General features: G+C 38.0%; 1 protein-coding gene across 2 annotated transcripts in view; it reads left to right on the top strand.

The window, feature by feature from the left end:
- LOC149936052 (uncharacterized) overlaps positions 1–15,096 on the top strand; it is a 227,092-nt gene that overhangs the window by 65,020 nt on the left and 146,976 nt on the right. For both annotated transcript variants that reach the window (XM_090180790.1, XM_090180791.1), the window contains exon 2: positions 9,988–10,162. In XM_090180790.1, coding sequence (XP_090036916.1) covers positions 9,988–10,162 — 175 coding nt within the window. The remainder of the gene's footprint in view (positions 1–9,987; positions 10,163–15,096) is intronic.

Raw genomic sequence — 15,096 nt, 5'->3', positions numbered from 1 at the left:
TCATATATTAGAATAAATTCCTTCCGAGTTCCGCCCAATAAATAATAATTAAAAACTTGAGCGCGTTCTTTCTAAAGGCGGGTTTTGGTTAATGCGTTCCTCTTCTTGATCGCGCTTTTACTCTTTGTTTGAGGCAATTAAGCCGGACCAGAAAGAGACACTCGGCGTATAATATATTCGACTATCCGCGTTTATAAGAGTAATGGACACGGACAGCCTATTGTCCGGGAGGTGTGAAAGGATGGGGACAGGGACAGGCTTCTCCGAGTAATGGCTCTTTTCCGCCAGCCGCTAGAACTTGGAAAATGACTCTTGTGTTTTGAAAATTTTAATTATACCGTGATAATGTAAGCCCTCTGCCTTTTATCGAAATGCGCTGGTGTGTGTGAGAAAAACACACCCTGTTGATTTTAAATGATTCTCTACGAGCATTTGTCATAGTAGGATAGAGAGCGGTACTCTCCAGTTGTCACGGGTGGCTGAAATTGGTCACCTTCCCTTACAAAATGGAAATTCTGCTCATTATTACGACCTATTTAGTTTCGTTTCAAAACTCTCCACTGAAGGTGAATCGTAGTTTGGTTCGGTTGATCGCAATTTCCATTTGATTACCTAGTTCGAGTAATTGTCCATTAAGGCCAATATTTACCCTCTCAGTCATCTGTCTATATTTTCAATTTCAAATGAGATAGCAAACAGTGTTAAAGTAATGAATAACGTTTTACTAAAACTCCTAAATGTTCTTTCGGAGATCAGATCCAATATTTAGTAGCACGTTTGGATGGATAACGTCAGAAGTACGTAATACTTATCTTAGGAGATAAGTACATATATCACTAATGATATACGTTTAAAGAAAATAATAGTGCGGGCGAAATACGTCAAATACTTAATTTGTAACGTATTACTAAAACTCCTAAATGTTCTTTCGGAGTTCAGATCCAATATTTAGTAGTACTTTTGGATAGATAACGTCAGAAGTACGTAACACTTATCTTAGGAGATAAGTAGATATATCACTAATGATATACGTTTAAAGAAAATCATAGTGCGGGCGAAATACGTCAAATACTTACTTTGTGGAAAATATAGTGTTTAAATCATTGAATATTCCTTACCAGTATAATTGTCACGCGTTCAGTCACGATACGGTGTACCCATCCGGAACTCGCCTGGAATTTGTACCCACTGGAAACGTCCACGCGATGGTACACGTACCATTTTTACGATGGATACTTCTACAGTACTATATATTATAAACTTATGATAATATTATGTGGCCTAAAAACAGAACGATCGTAGGTATGTTTATATACTGCACCCACTTCTTCTATTACTACTACATTTTGCTCGAATATTTTTCCGAAATTCATTTTATTTTCAACGAAACGTGTCGACTGAGCCAAAAAAAATAGAGTTTAGTTTTTGGTAGATTTCCCTTTTGGTTGTTGCAGCAGCGTCGAAGCGTGAGGGGGCTGTAAGAGACGTGGGAGGGGGGATTGAGCCCTGCATGGGCCCGTCGCTGTTGGTGGTGGCCATATTCCGGCCTTTTCCACTAGGCAGGCCAGGAAAGGGGGTGTCTTCACATTAATAGCTTCTGGTGCACGAGGCCACCGCGCTCTCTCTATCCTCTGGAATTTCGAACATTTCTCCATCCCATTACGCTCCCGTTACAAGTATTCGGCCGCCTCCCCGCCCTGCCAGGCTTCCATCTTTTTTTCTCTCTCTTTTCCATCCCGTCGCCATGGCAACCCCTCCTTGATTTAACGCGCTCCATTTGCACGCGCGGGATCTGTTTTGCATACTCCAATTCGCCCCCCCCTCCCATTTCCCCTATCTTTCCTCTCCTCCGTCCTATGGCGTCGCCCAAACACAATAATAACAGACACCCTGAGTATAGTTTGTATTAATTCCCGACAACCTGGTTTGCTTCGCGCGCGCGGCCACAATTTCCCGTTAGCCCCCTCCCCCCTCTCTCTGAACATTGCGAAATTTCACGCGTTAGCGTGTTCCCTCTATCTATAATTTTCCACCCATTCGTTGCTAAAATCGTTGCTTTGTTTTCGCTCTACATTTCACCAACTTAGCGCTCCGTCCCTCGTTACAGAACGAATGTACGCTTACGCTAAAACTCCGTTTAAATAGTTACTATTCTTAAATGATATTAAAATGTTAAATAAGCCAAAGCGAACAATGCTATATCATTCGGGATAATATATAAATTCCTACCGTTAAATTAATTCAACGGTGGTCGAAATACGTGGTAATAGTGTTGATAATTTTCCTTAAAAATAAAATGCGGAAAAATTTCCGGAAAACTTTCCGCAAATCGGAAAAATAAAAAATTGAAAGATAAATGAGTTTTTAAGGGTTTTTAATGTTATGAACTTTATATCGATATAAAATGTTTAATATCAGTACACATACTTAAAAACATTAATAGTGATAAACTGTTAACCAGTTTAAACTAGTCTAGAGGTTTAGTTTTACTTTCAGATTCGAAAAAATTAGCCGAAAATGCCGCTTTATTTAAATTTGCAAACAATATATTATACTTATCATGGAATGAAAACTTTTTATATTTTTTTTCGGAAAAGTACGGAAATTTTTCCGGAAAAAAGGCCTCGGTCATTTCCCGAAAAAATTTCCGACTTACAACACTACGTAGTAATATTTTCACGGAGAGAAGTAACATTATAATTCTCGGGTGATCCTCAAGGTCAACGACTGTTATCTTCGCTTTATTTAAAGTTACCATTCGATTAAAATCCCAGCCCTCGTATTTCCCCCCCGACTGAGTTTCTTCTGTTAGAAACGTTTCCGTGGGTGTAGGTGCTTTTCGTCTATTGAAAGATGCGAGGAGAGGTTTACTGGGGTAAGCTAAAGTGTTGCGCAACATCTCCAGGTTTTGACGAGCTGGGTAATTAGCGGCCCACGTTCAAGGTTCATTTCGGCCAGCGGCGCCACCAGTGACCTCCCACCGCACTACAAATCGACGGCCATGCCCAGCGCGCGCAGCGGGTTATCGCGCTGCACCCTTCAAGTTTTCCTTTCAGATTGTTGAAATGACGAATTTAATGCCGTTTTTATAAGATACGAATTTTTAAACGAGCAAAATATGTAGTCGGTGAATTGATTGGCATCGTATTGGCCGTGCATGTGTGGTGTCGCTCTGGTTTTGGTAAGTTCATTTTAATTAGATTTAATTAAGTAATTTGGGATGAATTGTTGCTGTTTTCGGTCGTAGGGTTTGGCTTTCATAGCCACCCGATTCCCAACACTGCTAATCTTTTTATTCTTAGTTGATGTTTCCCCAGATTTATGATTTCCAAATATATTTCTAATATTTCATTTGTATTTCTTAGTTTTGTATTTTCCAATATTTTCAAAGATATTTTACGATATTTCCTAAATTTTCTTATGATATTTCTCAATACTTCATAAATATTTGAGATATATACAATATCTTAAATATCTGAAATTTCTCAAACTATTTCCAATATCTCTCAATTAATATTATTCCTCAAACTATTTTCGATATCTTTCAATACATTATTTGATTATATTTATCAAACGATTACCGATATTTCTCAATTCATCCTATTTCTCAAACTTTTTCCGATATTTCTCAATTCATCCTATTTCTCAGACTATTTCCGATATTTCTTAGATCATCTTATTTCTTAATATTTCTCATATTTCTTCAGATTTTTAAAATTTATCATATTTCTTGTAGATTTCCAGAAATAAAGATTTCAATTTCTCCGCTACTCGTACACTAGATTTCTTTAAAGGTTAAGTGTCAAGCCCCTAAATTGTAGTATAGTAATTTGATTTAATAAATGTGACACGCTCAATTTCGCGGCATACATTTTGCGATAAATATCGTACAAGAGTAAAAGCAAAATTTTACTTCTGAAGTATAGTTATTTAAAAAATTTCCTTAATTGAACCTCGAATTAGCGTCTCTTGAAACTTCAATTGAGAAAACTAGAAGATTTATAAAACTAACCCAAGAGCCTACTTAAATATTTAATGAAGACCGTCTAAATATTGAATATTTTATAACACGGTTGACCTAAATGTCCTTCCTCTTTGAAATATGAACTTATATGACATTGTCTGATGTCTAAATCTCCGCTTTAAAAACTGCCATTGTTTTTTGCGGAGCCGATTTTCGATACACCCCCCCCCCCCTACCCTTTCGACTCACATTGAAAAAGAAAAGTCTATCAATAATAGAAGGCGGCCCAACGAGAGGAAGTGACTGAAGAATGGAGGAGCGAGTGACAGCCGGAAGCGATCCGTCAACATTATAGCGAATAAATAATGCCGAAAGTAAACGGTAGACGTCGCCATTAACTAGTCGCTTCTTCTTACTCTCGGAGACGTCGGCTCACTCGAGGGAGTCGCGATCTTCCCATCGTCACGAAAAAAATGAGCGCGTCCTTGTCAATGACGACGTCTCTTGTCGGAGAAAATGGCCGAAGTGCTTCGTGTCGCGAGTGCTCCGTTTAACTGCCAACTGTCAGGGAGGAAAGTCGTGGTGGTTGTGTCTCGGGGGGCGCTCGCCGAAGACGCGGAAGGAACGGTCAAAGGACGAAAGGAGGCTAGCGTCACTTTTGGTATCACGGTCGGTGGCCCGGAGTGTCTCTCCGCGTGGTTGCGAGTGGCATATTGCCAGGCTGCGGCGAGTGACTTATGATTGCGATTGTTTCCGCTCGAAAGCGTTCTTGGCAACACGCGGAGGTCAGCGGATGGAATCGACCTCCCGGATTAGAGCCTTTCAAAAGGAAAACAATGCTCTTTTTTGATAAATGAAAGTATCCGTTCCTTCCTTTAATTCCTGAATTCAACTTTTCTTCTTCCGAGTGTCTCGGAGATAGTCTCCTAAAGGAATTAAAACCACAATGAGATTCTAGATTATACCCTCATTTGTAAAATGGTCATATTTTGACCAAGACTGGCTTAGCTTTCTGTAAAGTCAATTTCACTTGTAGTCCTAATCTATTAATACATAAGTAACATTCCTTAGATCATCTTTAACCAGCTTCATCGTCGGCTTCTTCAATACGAATAAATAAATGAATTTCGCGGAGTAAAATTTTAATATAATAGCGGAAGTTCGTAATAAACCCCCTTCTCTGATATAATGAATTTGTTTAGGCAACTTAATATTAAGAATTTATTTACGCAACTTATTTAATATCAAAATTTTGCTTACACAAATTCCAAAATGATTGTTTACGTAATATCAAATATCTGTCGTGTTTATCTTTAAATTAATACCATCTGAAACATCCCGAAGTGTATACATTCCCATCACCGATGAAGGCTATTTTAGCGCTATGCAAAATTTCGCTCGTTGTTATTCCGTAACTTCCTTTCGCGATGAATTATTTTCGACTCTTCGGTATCCGCTTCGAAGCGTATTTGTTTATAACAATCCACTTTTCGGGTTTCGAATTGCTTCCGCATTTACGGTTCTCTATACATATTTGATTGTCATATCCGAGAGTCATAGTGGTTTGTATTAGTTTCTTGTCGCGAAGGCCTTTAAGTCGCTAGCGGAATTGGCCCCTCGAAACGTTTGTACTACTTATTAATTACTAAAATAAATTTAATTGAAAGCTTAGTTTACGTGGTAATAACATAAAAGTAATATTAGATGAACAGATTTGTTAAGGTAACAAAGTTTTTTACTTTAGATTTGGATGAAACGCGGGAATCGTTGTTCTTGGGTTGTTCCTGGTAATCTAGATGGTCGCTTCGGCTTGTATTTTCAATTTAATATATGTCCGTTATCGGCTTGAGACCTCGTCTTGCCATCGTGAACTCGGATATGTAAAGTACGACGAATTCTTTAGCATCGGACGCGATGATGGGGTCTTATTGGTATCTTAGCGACGTTTCTCCATTGTGTGTTTCTCCTCCGACCAACGACGGGGAGAAGTTGGCGTTCTTTTAGCGATCGCGCGGGGGTTAGCTGACACCCCGATACCAGAAACCGCGTTAAGGTCCCCGCTTGGAAGAAAACAGTCGGGTTAGGAGTGGTAGAACGCGTTCCTCCAAAGTCAGGGTTTCTGGCTTTTCAGCGGAAGCGAGGTCTTTCTGGCGGCACGCGCTTTTCGCATCGCGCAACGCGTCGCTATTCCGTCTAATGAGGCGGGAGGAAACGGCGCTGATAAAGGTCTCTGGTGCCATTCTCGCGCGCAATATGATCCGGCGAAAGCGAGCCCATCCCCGCACCCTTCTTACTATTATCTTATAAGGCACTATCGCGTCTCCCCGTCAAGTATTTCTGGAATACGACGGCAGAATTTCGATTCGCGGCTCTAGACCGTCGTTCCATTCAGTCCTGGTAATGCCACTCCCACCCTCTCCCTGATCTCGTGGTTTTCTTTAGTATGGCTAACTCGAGCTCTATAGTTCGCGTACCATTAAATTTTTTGTATTCTTCTCGGGTATTTATCGAATGGGACTACCAAGTGCGCTTTTTTTCAAATGAAGAAAAAAGTTTTCATATTACAGAATTTGTATGTTAATTTTTACGCAGAATCTAATTTTGAAACGATTCATTTGATCGTGAAGTTTCCTTATTTATTATTCTTTAAATAAATCTGTTTTATTTATTATAGGACGTTTAGAAAAAATTCAGACCATATTATCATAAGTAACGTAAGACAATTAGTATGACACTTGTATCCGTGTTGGTGCATTTTCTTTACTAACAGCTTTCTTCGCCATTGAAATAATTAGCGGATAGATTAAAATACCCATAATTTGGAAATCAGTACTGTTCGTTATTTGCCTATTGGTTGAAATCAGGAATCCATACCTTTACTTGGAATACTTATCGTGGTAGATTTTCGTCTCGATGTGGCTGACTATGTTATCTTAACAAACAACAACGTGAGAGGGGAGTGCGCGCAAAGGGTTTTTTTATCTCGTAGTCGGGACCAAAGCCGTCAGAGTGATCTTACCGTACGTGATACGGCAGGATAAGCATTTCGAGTAGAAATACGGATTCCTGTTGAAATTCAATCCATCCAATTATTGTAGTTTGAGGTTGATAAACTGAAAATGTAAAAGTCGCTTAGACATCAAATTCGAAAAATATACGAAGTAATCAAATCTACGTTCCGATTCAATACGTGTTATTTAATTTGCCAAAAAAGTTTTAATTTTACATTTTGAAAGTTTTTAATTGTTTCTAGGCTTTGACCTCAAATGATAAATAAGCTAGTCAATACGCGTTTAAAGAAATCACTATAAGTTGGCGCTTTCTCAATTTCTTGGCGTCACATGAAGAAACGATGCGGTAGAAAAATTACCCTAGCATCATATTTAAGGTTATTACGTTATTTATGAGATTAATAAAAAAGCAAGGTTGATTTAAAATTTTGAAGGTAAAATGTATTTTTCAAAATAGCGACTGAATTATAGCGAACTTATCCTTAGAGACTCCCTATTTTCTATAACAAAATTCCCAACCATCCGATTATAGGATTTTCCATTTTTTCGAATACACGTCAAGAATATTGGAAAGTGCTGAAAAATATTATTATTCTTGCCTGGAGGCAGCTCGCAAAGTCTAAGCCTTTCACGCGTTCTTATCCACGAACGGATTTAATATTTTTTTAAGGGTTCTTTTTATTAGGGGTTTTCCACGACCAGCCTACCTTAGTTAATATTTTACACTGAGCCTAAACAGTGGGCTGCTCCTTATCTGAGCGTCTATACGCCTATGCGCGGCGAGAGCAACGAAAGCTTCAACCCCTTTTATTACTTATATAATGCGCGCAAACTGGATTTTGTCACGGTTTTTTTCTGTCTGTATAATGGAAAAAGTCAGCAGACGATTTTTTTCCCTTCTGGTCGGGCGCGCGGAATAAGTTTGCGGGGAGACTGAATAATGAATTTTGTAACTAATGCCTACTCGCTGCCGCGAATAGACTCAAGACGGATTATTGGGATGGCCAATACGTTGATAAATTGCCTTATTTAATATGATCTTCCGTTAAGCGTAGGTTAACAATTTTTTTAATCCTGCGGTTTTAGTATATGGGCGGTAATAGTTAGTGTCGGGAGCTGTGGCATGGAGGGTTGGCCACCACCCTCCTACGCATTGTAACCCAGCCACCTGAATTCATGGCTTTAAAAGTCGCTTGATGACTTAGGCCTTAGGTGGTGCCAAGGGTATTAGCCTAGCTGATTATTATTATTATTGGGTTTTCTATAAAGTAACATTGGCCTTCTTGTTTAAATGAATCGGGCGCGTCACTCGTGACGTAGAAGTGACGTTTCACTATGATAGCCAATAGACGCTAGCATAAACTCTATTTATGTCTTATTCAACTTGTTAAAAAGTTCCACGCGCGTCTTGATATTTTAGCGTAAATTGGCTCGAGCGATTTCGCGCGTGCTTCTTGAAAAATGCACGAGCATTTTACGCTAAAATATTAAAGAGCGCGTGAAACATTTTAACAAGTTGAACAAGACACGAATTAAAATTCAATGAGTCGCCCTTTTAATAAAGATCTAACCTTCAAAACTGAACTGAACTCCTACGTATCTCTTGACGAAAGCGATACAAAATCAAGTTCGGCAAGCGTAACGACTTTATAGAATGGCTTATTTTGTAACATTTCTTAAACGTTAATTCTTAGAAGAAATTTTTGAAGTGATATTTTTTAGGGCTTCTCGCGTCAAATTTGCGGCCTACTCCCGTCCTTTGAGGTGTTAAAACGAATATACCTGGAACATTGATGTTGCTATGGTAACCGGAGCGCGAGTAACGAATTCTTTGTCAGTGGCAGGGGCGGAGGAGTCTAAAGAGTTTTCGGTGGCCTCGTAAACGAAGTCGTTAATCCGGTGGTTAAACTTTATTTAAAAGGCTTCTCTGTCGCGTTAGAAAAAGGGGATGCTTCGTTGCTCAATAATTGGAGGACGAATTTAGGTACCGGTAATAAGTTTTCGGCCGCGCTTTCATTATTTTAGTCCGCATCGTTTCCCGAGCCCCCCTCGCTCTTATCTCGCCGTCAATCTGGAGAGACACGGAGCCAGGGTGTTTCGCCAAATTTCAACCCATCTCCTCCGACTCCCCGATAAGCGGCGCCCGACTAATCATTTACTCATTGATTTTCTATGATTTTCATTCGTATTGATTCGGCGCTTTTTACCCAAGTCTCGCTTTTTTGGTATCTGCAGTTACGCCCTTACAAAAATATTCTATAGAAATATTCTTGAAATATATTCGCAAGCCTATAATTTTTTTTGGTAGAATCTAAAGAAATGTGGACCTTTTTCTATCAGCATTTGAAAAATATTTTATAGAAATATTCTTGAAATATATTCGCAAGCCTATAATTTTTTTTTGGTAGAATCTAAAGAAATGTGGGCCATTTTCTATCGGCATTTAAAAAATATTATATAGAAATACTTTTGAAATGTAATCGAAATCCTATAAAAAAACAATTCGTAGAATCTAAAGAAATGTGGACCTTTTTCTATCGGCATTTGAAAAATGCTATATAAAAATACTATTGAAATATATTGTAAATCCTATAATTTGTTTTGTAGAATCTAAAGAATTGTGTGCCATTTTCTATTGGCATTTTAAAAATATTATATAGAAATACTATTGAAATGTATTCGGAATCCTGTAGAAATTACTAAACGTTTCGGTAGGATCTAAAGAATTATGTGTAGAAATTACAATTTTTTTAAAGAATCTAGAGAAATTTGTGTAATTCTTGGCATTGAAAAAATATTTTATAAAAATTTGTACCTTTTTCGATGTATTTTCTATAGAATTAATTACAGGACACTCAATAGAAAACCTTATTTATATCAAAATGTATATCTAGTCTATAGAATTTTTTGTAAGGGCGTAATCGTTGTAATAATTTTTTCCGTGTTGTTTCCAAGGTTTTGTTGTCGATTTAATTGTTTTAATCATTTTTTATTTTTGTTTGTTTTTTTTAGGGGTGGAAATTCGTGCAACATCATGTCGAGACAAACGAAATCTTCGAGTACGTCTCCGGCTTCGCAGTCGCCTTCGCAGTCGGGTCCGGTTCCGGGGCCCGTGGCGCAGCAAGCTCAGCAGTATTTGGAACAGAATATTCAGGCTTGGATGCAGCCCAAACCGCAGCACTCGCAGGTCAGTTCTCTTTGGACTATAATTATCGTATACGGGAGCCGTTCTTGTACGCGAGTGCAGTTGATCTCTGTGGAGGGTGGCGGTGGGGGTCTGGATTTGTTTAGCGAAGCGCCGATTAAAGCGCCCCCGGGTGTCTTAATTGGGAAGCTCTCGGTGGCGCGCCGGGTCTACCTTTGGCCATTGTTGTAATCTATAGGCGCTGATACGGGATTGACTCCGGGTTTTGTCTCGACTCCCAAAGCCATCTAATGATCGCCGCGAAGGAGGCTGAGATGAGTTCCTCTCCTCCGAGTACCAACGTCGTCGATCCGCTTGCCCGAACTTGTTGAGATTGTCAAGTCAAACTTTTATCTCAATTTACAATTTCGAGATGCGGAGGTCGTAAAGAGGCGCATTTTGAACAGGAGTGAGGACGAATAATCGATGCAAACACCCTTTAAAGGGATAAGTGCATGCGCGGAGGGTTTCTTGGTGGTTATGTTTGGAAAAACATTTTCTCTTTAAACTTAAAAATATAATAATTTTAGACGTAATCGTGTCCCTGTGTAGAGTGTGAATTTCTTATCAGGTCTCTAATGGATTGGTGCATAATTTATGCTTAAGAGAACAGGTTTCTTCAATTATGGTAAAATAAAATATTTTAAATTTAAATGTAAATAATTTTAAATAAAGTATAATTAGTGTAATTTAACCAAATGTATGTATATGCTTATTAATATTTCTACAACGCTGATTATAGCGCGGATACCTGTAGGTCGAAAGATCTTGTAGCGATAAAGAAACACCACAAAGTTTTATTACAGCCGTATCTTAAAAAATAGGCTATAATATTATTATTATGTACAAGGATCGTAATAGCTTTACCCCGTCTATTCCGTGATTATATTTTTATTATGTTTTATTATTTCCCAACGAAAAAGCCTTTCTTTAAGACATTAAAGAAAATAAGAGAATTTTCTTAGACAGCGATAAAATGTAATACAAATATGCTTATCCCTAAAAATTGGGCTACATCGGAGCGTGAAAAAGTTGACTTTTACGCCAAACCAGCCTAAGATAGCGTTTTCTTTTAAGGCAAGAAATATGTAAGACCTACATTATATTTTTCCCGCGTGTAATATGATATTTTACCGCCTTCATCTTTTTGGATATATTGTTAAATAAAAAATGGTTAGTTTTGCTTAGATAATAACGCCCATATTTAAAAGCTTACGAATGGAAAAATGGTAATTTTAAAATTGTTTTGGTAAAAATGTTTAAATTCCCTCGTTGATCCAAAAAATCTTTTTTTTATTAAACCCTTTTTTGTTCTCTTATGCTATTTTTGGAGAAAATGATTAATTATCTGGCTCATTATAACTCAATGCTGAATAATTTCAAACTTTTTCTCTCCGTTGTTTCGCCTTTTGAGTTATGGTTTTAACGTAATGGATTCCTAAAGTTTAAAAAACTTTATATAAATTTATTAGCGAGATCGGCGTTAAAATTCAATTTAATAGTGTTCAAGAAACTTTGTTTTACTCTTTCATTTAAAATAGGTTGTGTTAAATTTAAAAAAATACATATATGCGTAGGTTTTTTCATAAATTTTACATTTTTATATTTTGCATATTTCATTTGTAAGGCAAAATAATAAAGAGGTTAAGCCACCCTTTAGAGAACGTGTAGGGGGAACTTGTAGGAGATAAGATTGTACATAATAAAGCAACGTCTATACTCTTACAAGTTTCTCTTGCACGCTTTAAGGGGTGGCTTAACCCCTCCGTTGAATCATAGACTATCTGTAGTTGGTTTTTTTTCGCCTGTCCCAGGACAAAAAGTGTAAACTTTTTACCCTAAAACGTTTTATTCGCCTGTTCTCGGGGTAAGATTTACCCTGTCCCGAATTTTGTTCGCTTGTTCCAGAGCTCTAAGGTTACACTTTTTACTCCTCCTCGAAAGGAGGTGTAGAGAGAGTAATCAAGCTTATATAGAAAATTCGTCTGCTTAAATTTCGTTTCACGAAAACATAACGGGTTTTGAACATCTTCACATGTGGCCAGCTTTTAATAACAAATATCCAATTGTTAAATGCTATTTAATGACTTTAAAAGTTGCTTGATGACTTAGGCGGTGTCTTGGGTATTAGCCTAGCTGATTTTTATTATTATTAAATAAATAAGAAAAATGAGTCCTATATTGATGATCTCACCACCGGTCGCCATCTTAAAAACAAAACAAATATATAACCTTTAACCTCTAACTACTCCCTTCTTACGGCACCTCGTTTTTTTCGTCAAGATAGAATTGGAGTAAAATGACGTCATAGGGCTACGCTTTTGAACCTGCTCAAAAAACCCAGAACAGGCCAAAAAAAACCACCTATTAAGACCCTAATTCGTAAGATGATCCTTTTAAGATCTGGTTTATAGAAGTATATAATATTTTTCTTACGAGAGAAGTATTCATCTACTGATCTTGCTAATTTTATTCGCTTGAAACATGTACCTACGCGGGCTCTCGTTGATTTGAAAAAAGGTTTAACTTAAAAATAGTGCCGAGTTAAGACCGTCTTTTATTGATTTTCTAATACTATTTCATCGATAAATAGGGTTTTTCAATAGTTAAATATCCTTACGCAGTGTAAATTTTAAGCGGAGTAATAGACTCGGTAAATTTGGAGCCGTAATGCGGTATACGCATCCGCGATTTGGCAGGAAATTAGCGGTTTAGGGAATCTGCGAATATTAATGGATACTTCTCTCGTAACAGCTATTTTATAAACTTCTGTTATAACTAAACTTTTTATTACTGAACGCAATTGTAACCTGGTTTTAGGTAAGCTACACCTGAAGAAGATATAACCATTCCTAGTTTTTATTTCATATTACTTAAATTAAAAAAAATAATTTGTTGCTAGAAGCGTTGAAATATTTTTAAACTATAGCTTCATTCGTAATTTCAACGCAATTTTCAGTATGTTTTGCGTAGAATAAACTTTACATCCCAAATTCGGTACGAAGCTCGCTCGAAATGATCTATGGGTGGTCGCGGGCTTTCAAACCGGTAAGGTTCGGACGCTTTCGGAATATTAACGAACGCGGTGATTTAGTACTTATTAATTTAAAAACCAAATAGAACTTCATTATACGTTTCTGCAATGTAGTGCAATTCTAAATTGCCTTGTTTAAATACATTATTGATGAATAAAATGTAATTACTACCGAGTAACGGTCGGTTTTGCAGAAAGGAGTCAAGTTACCCGTGGTTAAATGCCAATGCCCTCGCTCGTACTTTAACCCTAAGGGATTTACACGCGTTTGGAAATTAGTAACTTTCGTAATCCACTGCGTGACGTATTTTATGGCGACCACCTTGAAAGACGTGGTCGATGGTACGTTAATTTTATGGATATTTAGAAATTCTTTGGTAGATTCGTGGAAGATACGTAGTATACTCGTGGACAAAAATTAAATCTTTATTTGCGTTGCTAACAACATTTTTCTTCATTTTCTAATTAGTACCGCAAGAAAATCCCATAAAATATTTAAATTGTTGAAAGGCATTTCCAAATAGATTTTTCCTGATTTAAAAATTTAATATATTTAATATGTTTAATTTTGAAACTATACGTTATTGGTCAATTAGAGATTGTATTCCATTAAGACGGTCGAACTTTCATTTCGAGGCTTAAATATTTCATTTTAGAATTAAATTATTCCCTCTCGGATCCTCCCACGCTCAATCTGGGGCTAATAACCTTCGAAATTTTGGGAACTCCTCAACGTCCTAGTTTGCCCCGTGAAAAGTTATATTAATATCGGGGCTCGCTTAGCCCTCGCTCGAACCCACTCCGCTGATCACAACCCCCTGGGCCGACTCCCCTTATGCCCGCGCAAAAATATTTATAAAGTCTTTCCGATATATACTAATTACTCTAGTTGGGAGATAAAATTTTACCATTAGATCGTCTATAATTACCCTATTAAGCGTAATCGGTTCTTCAACCTACATGCATATTCATTTTAATTAACTGTAGTCGGCTGAAAGGGACGAGCGGTCTTGTCGGCTCAGCGAGTCCCCTTTGGATGGCCCAATCGGCCTAGATATTGAATCTTCCCCGCCGCTCCAAATTCGCCTTAAAAAATCCCCTTTATTATTCTTGGAAAGTTAGAATAGACGCTAGATAAAATACAGTTCGAACGTATTGTATTGTTAAAGGCAGCGATTAGGTACAGTCCGCGTGTATAATTTGATCAGTCACGTATAACGCTGGATGGTATCAATCCGCCGCCAGGGACGTGTTTGTCTATTTTTATCCGTTTCGATTGGGTCCTGTTCCCGTAGTCAGCATCCACTCTCCGTTTTCTGTTTTCGATTGACAACGTTGGCTCGCTTTATCCCCCCTTAATCCTCCTCTTCAACGGCTATAAAAAAAGGGGGGGGAGGCCATCTCCCCATCCGCGCAATCGAAACTAGACCCCGCTTTCTGTATAGTTTCCTCCGTGTACTATGGCGGCGGAGAAACAAAGAGACAAGTGACGTAGCGATGAGCATCGTGATTGGTCGGGGATTATCGGAATGATTGGGACCCCTTTTTATCTTTCACCCTCCGTACGAACAATGGACCTAGCTTATGAATTCGCTTCTGTTTGGTGTAGTTGATGTAGAGTACATAAAGAAATTACAACGTTGGAAAGTACACCATTAAAAACTTTTTTAAGACAGTTCAAATTAATTAAGTGGAGTGGCGGAGTGGTTAGCACATTCACCTCGCAGCAAGAGGAGCCGGGTTCGATCACAGTTTTTGGAACTTGGTGAAAACTCGGAACAACTCCTTCTGCGTTGAGTTTGCAAGTTATCTTCCCACTGGTTAAAGGGGTTTTCCCCCGAGCTCTTCGGTTTCCCATTTCCATAAAAACTTGTTGAGGTTAACGGTAATAGTTAGTGTAGTG

The sequence above is a fragment of the Leiobunum rupestre genome, chromosome 7 (genome assembly GCF_980474605.1).
Source record: "Leiobunum rupestre chromosome 7, qqLeiRupe1.1.hap1, whole genome shotgun sequence".
NCBI classification, from domain to species: domain Eukaryota; kingdom Metazoa; phylum Arthropoda; class Arachnida; order Opiliones; family Sclerosomatidae; genus Leiobunum; species Leiobunum rupestre.
This window is presented reverse-complemented; position numbering and strand designations above follow the sequence as displayed.